The sequence below is a fragment of the Pelodiscus sinensis genome, chromosome 5, assembly GCF_052426305.1.
Source record: "Pelodiscus sinensis isolate ZL-2025 chromosome 5, ASM5242630v1, whole genome shotgun sequence".
Classification (NCBI taxonomy): Eukaryota; Metazoa; Chordata; order Testudines; family Trionychidae; genus Pelodiscus; species Pelodiscus sinensis.
In genome coordinates, this window is record NC_143056.1 from 134,116,358 (window position 1) to 134,126,557 (window position 10,200).

Below are 10,200 nucleotides of genomic sequence, written 5' to 3' on the forward strand. Positions count from 1 at the left end.
CCAATTGGCTCTTCAGTTTTGTTTACGCTGTAGGAACCAAACCCACCAATCGCAGTCCTGGGACAGTGGGGGTGGGGATCCCTCCTGGGACAGTGGGGGTGGGGACCCCACCCACTAGGGACGTGTCCTGCCCAGCTCAGGGGGGAGAAACCGCTGAGCCCAAAACTCAGCTAAATCCAAGGGACAAGAAATGATCAGACAGGAGAAGGGTTCAGGGCCCCACCCAGGGACCCCGAGGGGAAGAGCCTTAAGATTTTTGGGGGTGTCAGTCAGTTGGTGGGGGCTCTGATTATGGCTGTAGGTGCCAGAGCAGGGTAGGGAAGCTGGCAGGGGAGCAGAGGAACTGAGCAGCACGGCCGGCCACAATATTCCCTCTAATGTTTTTCACCTATTAGCAGTTTTTTTCCACTTATGTGCGGAATATTTTTTTCTGTGTGTCAATGCCTCTGCAAGGTGCACCACCCGTAGAACAAAAACGCTGTTAGTGAGGTGGGCGGCACTGGCATCTCCCCGGTGGGGCCGCACAAGCGCTTGGTTCCCAGGGGACGCTGGCCGGGAGGGGGAGCAGGCAGCAGGGCAGCCTCGGGGTTGGGGCTGCCAGAGCCAGCGCTGCCCGGAGCTCACGGTGCCCTGGGCACACGCCGCCAGGGACTGTAGCAGCCACTGCTGCTGCTGAGACGTTTGGCAGGCGGGGAGGCCGGAGAGCAGAGAGGGGACGGGGGGAGGCCTTGGGGGGGTGGAGTGGAGGGTGGGAAGTGGCAGCAGGAAGATAGGAATGGGGGGGGGGGGCCAGGAGGCCGCAGATGCTCTGAGGTCACCCTCCAGGCACGGCTCAGTGTGACACCCCCCTCCACCGCCTTTGCAGAGCCTTGAAGGGCGCCTCACGCACCCCCCCCAGGGCACCAGCCAGCCAGGGACTGCGGAGCTCTGGGGCAGCTGGGGTGGGCGGGGGGCCCCTCCGGCCCTGGGTGCGGTGGGGAGGGGACTGGGCCCCGCAGCCCTGGCACCAGAGGGGAAGGACTCAGGCTCTGCCAGCCCAGACAGGATGCAGAGGGGGGTCTGCCCAGGCTCTGGGGGGACGGGGGTGGGGGGAGGGGCGGCCGGTCAGAGTTTGCCTTTTCCCGGACTGGAGGGGAGGAAGCGGGGGGGGGGGGTTGGGGGGAGGGACAGTGTCTGGGCCAGGCACCACGGGATGGGCGGAGGGGGGGGGCCCGAGGGGAGGGGGCGGAGCATCCCTGGGAACACCAGCCCCCAGCGCCTGGGGCTGTATTTAGAGGGCACCCGGCAAACCCGGCGGCAGGGAGTCTGGGCGCTGGATCCCTCCGGCCTGGGCACAGAACAGGTACGTGCCGGACACGGGGAAACGCAGGGGGGGGGGGGCAGGGGAGGTGCCCGGGCAAAGGAGGGAACTTCCCAAGCAAAGTGCAGAGCTGACTCCACCGCCCTGGTGTCTCCCCTTCTGTCCCCCCAGCACTGACCCCTCTGAGCCCTGAACCCCCGATCTCCTCCTTCCCCCCCTTTCTACTCCACCTGCCCCCCCACATCTCCCACCACTCCCCATTGCCCCAGCGCCCCTGCCCCAGGAATCGTTCCTGCCTGGCCCCACATCCCAGCACGCACACGGGGGCAAGGTGAGGGGCAGAGGCCCCCCAAGTCTATGCACACAGCCAGGGCAGAGGGCCTCGTTCCCCCTCCCTCCCTCCGATGATCCTGGCACACACGGGGGGAGGAGGCAAGAGAAGGACTCAGAACCACCCCCATCCTGGAGCAGACACAGGTCGGGGGCTCAGGGCCGCGTGTGCCAGGGGCCAAGGGAGGGGTCCCTCTGCTCTGCCCCCTTGTCTCTTTCCCAGTGCCCTGGCTCTCCCCACACCCTGTCGTTGTCCAGTGGGGCCACAGTGCAAGGGACGGTTGTTGAGACGTGTCGGGATTCTCATGTGAACACACAAAACCCAGCCACAACCACGGCCGGCTGCCTGCAGCGACTCTGGCGCACAGTGGGCTCCGTGGGGTACAAGTGGGCTCCGTGGGGTACAAGTGGGTTCCGTGGGTGCCTAGGGAAAGCTTGTGTGTTGCTGCGTCTGTCTGTCCTGCTCCCCTGCCTGTGGGCTGTGTGCGGAGGGGAGGCGTGTCGGCTCCGTGCTGGGATCGCAGGGGTTTGCTTCTGGGAGACACAACAGGCGTCCCCACCGAGCGTGGCAGGGCCGATGGGCCGGCGAGTCGAGGCTCTGGGCGGGCCGTGGACGTTCGGGGGGGCCCATCCCCAGCTGAGGAGTTTTGCTGTGACTCTGCAGAGTCTGAGCCACGGCTGCCGGGCGGAGTCACGCCTGGACAAGGGACTTGCTCCTGTGACAAACAACACAAGAGCCACGGGATTCCCGCCACGTGGGCAAGGGGAGAAAACGGCCCCTGGAGATTCCTCCATTTGGGCTTCGCTCCGGCTCCTCCCCGCAGGAGCATCTCTGCTAGGAACTGAGCCGGGCAGGACTGACGGCCCCTCCCAGCACAGGGCGTGTCCCGGAGACTTGTGATAGCAGAATATCCCATCCCGGCGACACGCCTGCGCCAGGATCCCTGCATTGCTGGGGGGATGGAATTCGAGTCCTTCGCTGATTTCACTCTCGGCCTCTTCTCTCTTTTCCTCATAACCCTTCCATGTTGGATGCTAGAGGACGGGCCCGGCGGGTTGGGTTGCATAAAATCTGGGGTATAAATTGACCGGGGACTGTGGCTGCTCCGTTGCGTTGGGAGAACCTGTCTGGATCTGGGGAGACTGGGTTTCCTAACTTTCATCTGTGCCAGGTGCGCTGCGGGTTGTGGTACTGGAGAAGCCGGAGTGTCTAAGACACGGGTGGCCAACCTGCGGCTCGTGAGCCACGTGCAGCTCTTAAAAGAAAACATGGAGGCTCCCGCACTCGCACCCACAGTCGCGGCTCTGGAAGGAGTTGCATGTTTCTCTCTGAAGGAGACGGAGCCGGAGTCGGAGCATCCCGAGCAGACTTCCAAACGGCTGACTTAAAAGGGCAATGGCTGCTTTACTCTTAAAAGGGCAAACTGGGTTTTTTTTCTTTTTTGCTTGACCAAACGGCACCTGGGGCTTTTTTTTTTCCTCAACACATTTCTTCCCTTGGCTCTTTGCACTGTATCCAGGAGCGGCCCGAGGCGAGCTGTGGCAGCTGGCGCATCAGGCGGAACGCACAATCGGCGCCCCCACCTGCACGGCCGTCAAGGGATTGACATCATAAGTGGGCGCACTGTGCGCCCCGTGACATCATCATTGGGTGCACTGTGCACCCCGTGACATCATCATTGGGCGCACTGTGCGCCCCGTGACATCATCATTGGGTGCACTGTGCGCCCCGTGACATCATCATTGGGTGCACTGTGCGCCCCGTGACATCATCATTGGGTGCACTGTGCGCCCCGTGACATCATCATTGGGTGCACTGTGCGCCCCGTGACATCATCATTGGGTGCCCCGGGTGCCCCGTTGAAGGCGGTGCCCTAAGCGACAGCCAAGTCGGCCTATAGTCATGGGCTGCCCCTAACTGTATCCACCACTAGTTTGGCTCTTCGTCTGTAACAAGTTGGCCGCCCCAGTCTGCTTTAACCACTAGACCCCGCTCCCTTCCCTGTGTGAGGGAAACAACCAAGGAATCCATAGTTCCAGCCCCATCCTGCACTTGCTCTTGTCCTCACCTCCCTCTCAGGGCGGGAAAAGGACCCAGGAGTGTGGGTGCCCAGTTTCCCCTCCCTCGCCCGTCGTACCCCACGGCAGACGTCCAATGGGACCAGGATGATCAGGATCTGGCCCCAGGCACCTTCCCGCTGGTGGACTAAAGACTGACACACGTAGGAGGGGATTAGGGCATGAGCCTTGGGAGCTGCAACTCACGTCCTCAGCCGCTGCAGAAAGAAAGAAAGAAAGAAAGAAAGAAAGAAAGAAAGAAAGAAAGAAAGAAAGAAAGAAAGAAAGAAAGAAAGAAAGAAAGCAGCCAGGCAGAGTGACCCCAGAGCTAACCGAACCGGCCTGGCGGTGGCTCATCTCCAGCAGGGGGAGAAGGGACGAGGACGTGAGCGGGAAATTCCCCAGTGCATTGGGAGAACGGCTCCCTGGGCGTGTTTAGACCTTGGCTCGGGGAGTCCAGTTTGCACCCGAATCCCAGCTCAGCAGAGTCTCTCTCCGGTCTGTGTTTGGAGGTTTCTGTCTCAGGCTGGCAGCTTCCAAGTCTGAAACTGACCAGGGGCCTTTTGTATGTTGCCGCTCTTAATGCCTGATCTGTGTCCACTGATCCACCTCTACAGAGGGAGTCTGGTTTGGCCGATGCACAGGGCAGGGGGCGTTGCTGGCACCCGATGGCCTATGTCACCTTAAAGGATCCTGACACAAGGAGGGGAGATGCACCCGGGGATGGGGGTAGGGATGTGCACAGCAGCTTGTCCATTGCATGGAATGAAAACTACTCACCCATCTGTGTTTTATACGCCCTTCTACACACTACAAACCCAAGTGCCACCTAGTGGACAGAATCAGAACTTCCGGCTTCTGTGTGTCAAAGCCCCTGCACTGCTCAGCTCCTGCATCAATTCTCTGTTAGATTCAGAGGGGTGGGCCGGCTCTAACGTAGGTTGTTGGAATCTTTCCTCTCACATGCAGGGAGAGTTGTAGCAGCCTGGATGTTGCTGGGATGCTGGTAGCATGTGTGGTGCCTGCGGAACTGCCTGCCACTGGATTCCCATTAATGAAGGCTCTCTCTGTTTCTCTCCCGCTAGGGAGGCTCAGACACTGAAAGCCGCTCCCTGGCGAGGGCGCCCTGGTACCAGCCATGCCGAGATGCAGCATCTTCATCCCGCTCCTCCTCTTTCTCCCTGGAGTCTCCCCCTACTGCTACACCGCCACGGCTGAGAAGTGCAGAGAGACGACGCCCTCGATGCCTTGGCACAGCCTGGTGGGGAAGGGCATCGACATCACCACGCTGGGCTGGACGGAGGCCTCCCTGCTGGACACCAGCCTGTGGCAGGGCCCTGATGGCACCTGCACCCTGTGCCAGAGCCCGCGGCAGGACAGGAAGGTGCCGCTGGCCGTGGTGGACTGGAAGGAAACCGTTGCCTGCAAACAGGAGGTGAGAAGCTCCGTGGAGCAGTCGGCTGTGGCCGTGGCCCAGGCCGTGGCATCGGCTGTGACCAGCGACTGGAAGAAGGGGCTGGGTCTGTCGGGGGAGTCAAAAGACCTGGCCCTGGGGGGGGCGCGATCCCCGCTCGCCAGCTTCGCCTACGAGAAGGAGCAGCAGGACAAGTACATGTTTGTGCTCAATGAGGTGTCCTGTGTGTTTTACAGGTGAGAATCCCCCGGTAGGTCCCCCGGCCCCGCCCACTGCAGCGCAGCGCCCCCTGCTGGGCCCCCACCCCGCCCCCTGCTGGGCCCCCGCCCCGCCCCCTGCAGCACAGCGCCCCCTGCTGGGCTCCCGCCCCGCCCCCTGCAGCACAGCGCCCCCTGCTGGGCCCCAGCCCCGCCCCCTGCAGCACAGCGCCCCCTGCTGGGCCCCGCCCTGCCTCCTGCAGCACAGCGCCCCCTGCTGGGCCCCCGCCCCGCCCCCTGCAGCACAGCGTCCCCTGCTGCCCCCCCCCCGCTCCCTGCAGCACAGCGCCCCCTGCTGGGCCCCCGCCCCGCTCCCTGCAGCACAGCGCCCCCTGCTGGGCCCCCACCCCGCTCCCTGCAGCACAGCGCCCCCTGCTGGGCCCCCGCCCTGCTCCCTGCAGCACAGCGCCTCCTGTTGGGCCTTGCCCTGCTCCCTGCTGGGCCTAGCACAGCGCTCCCTGCTGGGCCCTGACCTGCTCCCTGCAGCACAGCGCCCCCTGCTGGTCTTCCACCCTGCTCCCTGCAGCACAGCACCCCCTGCTGGGCCCCCACCCCGCTCCCTGCAGCACAGCGCCCCCTGCTGGGCCCCCATCCCGCTCCCTGCAGCACAGCGCCCCCTGCTGGGCCCCCATCCCGCTCCCTGCAGCACAGCGCCCCCTGCTGGGCCCCCGCCCCGTTCCCTGCAGCACAGCGCCCCCTGCTGGGCCCCCACCCCGCTCCCTGCAGCACAGCGCCCCCTGCTGGGCCCCCACCCCGCTCCCTGCAGCACAGCGCCCCCTGCTGGGCCCCCGCCCTGCTCCCTGCAGCACAGCGCCCCCTACTGGGCCCCCGCCCCGCTCCCTGCAGCACAGCGCCTCCTGTTGGGCCTTGCCCTGCTCCCTGCAGTTCAGCGCCCCCTGCTGGGCCCCCATCCCACTCCCTGCTGGGCCCTGACCTGCTCCCTGCAGCACAGCGCCCCCTGCTGGGCCCCCGCCCCGCTCCCTGCAGCACAGCGCCTCCTGTTGGGCCTTGCCCTGCTCCCTGCAGCACAGCACCCCCTGCTGGGCCCCCATCCCGCTCCCTGCAGCGCAGCGCCCCCTGCTGGGCCCCCATCCCGCTCCCTGCAGCACAGCGCCCCATGCTGGGCCCCCGCCCCACTCCCTGCAGCACAGCGCCCCCTGCTGGGCCCCCGCCCTGCTCTCTGCAGCACAGCGCCCCCTGCTGGGCCCCCATCCCGCTCCCTGCAGCACAGCGCCCCCTGCTGGGCCCCCATCCCGCTCCCTGCAGCACAGCACCCCCTGCTGGGCCCCCATCCCGCTCCCTGCAGCACAGCGCCCCCTGCTGGGCCCCCGCCCTGCTCCCTGCAGCACAGCGCCCCCTGCTGGGCCCCCACCCCGCTCCCTGCAGCACAGCGCCCCCTGCTGGGCCCCCGCCCTGCTCCCTGCAGCACAGCGCCTCCTGCTCAGCCCCCGCCCTGCTCCCTGCAGCACAGCGCCTCCTGTTGGGCCTTGCCCTGCTCCCTGCTGGGCCTAGCACAGCGCTCCCTGCTGGGCCCTGACCTGCTCCCTGCAGCACAGCACCCCCTGCTGGGCCCCCATCCCGCTCCCTGCAGCACAGCGCCCCCTGCTGGGCCCCCATTCCGCTCCCTGCAGCACAGCGCCCCCTGCTGGGCCCCCGCCCCGCTCCCTGCAGCACAGCGCCCCCTGCTGGGCCCCCGCCCCGCTCCCTGCAGCACAGCGCCCCCTGCTGGGCCCCCATCCCGCTCCCTGCAGCACAGCGTCCCCTGCTGGGCCCCCGCCCCGCCCCCTGCAGCACAGCGCCTCCTGTTGGGCCTTGCCCTGCTCCCTGCAGCACAGCGCCCCCTGCTGAGCCTCTGCCCTGCTCCCGGCCGTGCAGCTCCCTCTATTGCTGCACTGGGGCAATGGGGCAGCACTGACTGCGAGGGGAGAGCACCTCTTGCTGAGCCCCACACACATACCAGTGAAGCCAGTAAGTGGAACTAGGGAAGTGGGTCAGTCTGTGCTGGGGGAAGGTCTCTGATTGGCTTCTAACTCCTCCCCCAACTCCTCTCTCTTTCCCCTCTGGGCAGGGTGCAGCTCACACAAAGCCCCTCTCTGACGTCCCTCTTCTCCCGGGACCTGGGCACGCTTCCACTCGCCTACAAGCTGTCCACATACCAGCCCTTTCTGGCCAAGTACGGCACCCACTATGCAATGCTGCCTGCGCTGGGCGGGCGTGTGCGGCAGCTGACGGCCGTCCCGACCTGCCTGGCCGCGCTGGACCGGCTGACAGACATTGAAATCAAGACGCGCTTGGCCTCTGAATTCCTGCAAGCCCTGGGCTTGAACCCATTCCTCGATGGCTCCCACGCCCGCGAGCCAAGCAGCCAGGGCAGGCTGAGCTCCCCGGTGCCCTACCTGGAGAAGCACATCGAGGTGACGGGGGGGGACAGCCACACCCAGGAACTCTTCTCCACCACCCAGAACACCACGACATTCTCAGCCTGGCTGGAGAGCCTCCACGCCAGCCCCGGCCTGGTCTCCTACTCCCTGGCGCCCATCCACACCCTGGTGGGGCCGGGAGACCCCCGGCAGGAGGCGCTGAGGCAGGCAGTGAAGGAGTACGTGGCTGAGCGGGGGCTGAGGAGGAGGTGCCCGCAGCACTGCCCAGAAGGCGGCTCCGTCGACTCCTGCAAATGTCACTGCTCCAGCAGCTCCCTCACTGACTCCACGTGCTGCCCCCTCCGGCGGGGCCTGGCCCGGCTCAGTGTCCACGTGCAGTGGGGCAGGGACCTGTGGGGGGACCACATAACTGCCACCGATGCCTACGTCAAGGTCTTCTTCCAAGGCCGCGAGCTGCAGACGGGCCACATTGACAACGACAACAACCCCGAGTGGGACCACGACATGGACTTCGGGGAGGTGACGCTGCCGGTGTGGCCTGAACTGCACGTGGAGGTGTGGGACAAAGACCGGTGGGAAGACGACCTGCTGGGAACCTGCAGCGCCCATCTCAAGGCTGTCCGGAGGGGCATGCTCCTCTGCCACCTGGAATGGGGCCATGTGGTGTTTTCCTACTCGCTGGAGTGCAGGCCCCACCTGGGGGGGGACAGCTGCTGGGAGTACGTGCCGGTGAGGGGCTAAGGTGGCGGGGCAAGAGGAGGCCAGCGGGCCAGATTCACCCCTCCAAGGCACCGGATCTGGCCTGTGGCTGCTTCGCTGGGACCCTTGTGCACAGAGCAGCTCACACTTGAACATCCGGCTGCTCTCTGCTCCGGACACTGGGCAGGGGCGGGAGGCGGGGATGGAGCAGGGACTGTGTGAATTCTGCTTGCCTCTGCATTCACTCTCTTTGCCTTGTGGGGGGCGGTGTGATCTGTTCTGCAATGACTCTGTGTGTGGGTGGGTGCCTCAGTTTCCCCGGGCACTGCCACACTATCTGGACGAGGAGGGGGAGGCTGGGGAGGACTCACTGGGGAGGAATATGCAGCCTCTCCGTCCTGAGGGCCAGGAGACAGCAGGTAACCCCCTGGGCCAGGAAAGGGAACAAAGGGGGCTGCGGGGGGGACCCCTTCTCCCCGAAGATACTGGCTGCTCTGGGTCCCTGTGCTACACTGTGTCCCTGCCAACCAATAAACCTTCCATTCTACCGGTCGGCTGAGAGTCCCGTCTGGCTGCGGATGGGGGGCAGGGCCTGGGGATTCCCCCACACCCAGTGACAGGAGGGAAGGCATCCCGTGTTGCTCCGCCCCCAGCAAAATCTCTCCGTTCCCGTTGGACGGTTTCCAGACAGCAGCTGGGACATTTGGCTGGAGCAGCTTGTGAAGTCTCTGTCCGTCCAACCTCCTGCCCCCACGGCTGGAGCAGAGCCACGCGGAGCAGCCGGGCGACCCGCCTGGGCCCACAGCATGCAGGTACGGAGCCTGCCCCAGGTTCCTGCAGGGCTGTGGGGGGGAGCTGTCTAGGTTCACGTCCAGGTGACACTTCAATACAGATTCTCAGCCACCCTCGAAAGCCCTGGAGTCCAGGAGATGGTCGAGGCGGCTGCCAGGAAGGTGAAACTTGCTCCTGTGTGTCCACATGGTATCTCCATCGCCACCCCCACGTTCTCTCCAACAGGGGGCAGTGGCCACAATAGCTCCGCCCCCAATTTTATCCACCAATCAGACCGTGTGTCCATCCCCCTAGTTCTGATTGGTTCATTCCCACGTCCGTCCCCCTGGATCATGCATAAGAAGCCAGGGAGCAGACTGGGGACGGCTCACTCAGCCATGGCTGGCCTTACGGAACCGAGGCAAGGAGAGAGGGATCAGGGCTCCCCACTGCCCTGTCCTGCTGGGACAGATCCCCTGGTCTCCCCCAGACGAGGCAGAGTTGGGGTGACCGCCCCTCCGCACAGCAAAGCAGACCCTGAACCAGCTTTGCAATGCTCCAGCTGGGTACTGTCTGTGTTCGAGCCCGGAGTGAGTGGATCAGAACTGGGATCCATCTGCACAGGGCTCAGCCCTGCTCTGACGTGGCTCTGACCCCCTCCCGCACCTCGAAGCTGCGCTGACCTCTGGTCTCGACACGGTCTTGAGCAAGACGGGGGGTTGGGAACAGCCCCCCCTCTTGATCCTCCATCAGCTGCAGCTAAATCGCCGGGGCTGATGTCACCCAACCTGGGCCCGTGCCCGGATCCCTCACTTGTGTCTGGCTTCCAGGGTGGCAGCCGTGGCTGAGCGAGCTGTCTCTGACCCCCTGCCCGGGCCGGGCTTGGAGATGCCCCGTCCCCCCGGAGAACGGGAACGAATGGACCGAAATCGGCAATTTGGGAATGAAGTCGGATTGGTGGACAAACTGGGGGGAGGGGCATATTAGAGC

The 10,200-nt window shown here is 65.1% G+C and overlaps 1 protein-coding gene across 1 annotated transcript; it reads left to right on the plus strand.

The window, feature by feature from the left end:
• The first annotated feature begins 1,205 nt into the window (after positions 1-1,205).
• LOC112547640 (perforin-1-like) lies at positions 1,206-8,986 on the plus strand. Its single transcript, XM_075928678.2, has 3 exons — positions 1,206-1,342; positions 4,774-5,338; positions 7,428-8,986. Exons 2-3 carry the CDS (start codon positions 4,827-4,829, stop codon positions 8,479-8,481), a joined length of 1,566 nt encoding a protein of 521 aa, XP_075784793.2. The 5' UTR covers positions 1,206-1,342; positions 4,774-4,826; the 3' UTR covers positions 8,482-8,986.
• Positions 8,987-10,200: the final 1,214 nt, after the last annotated feature.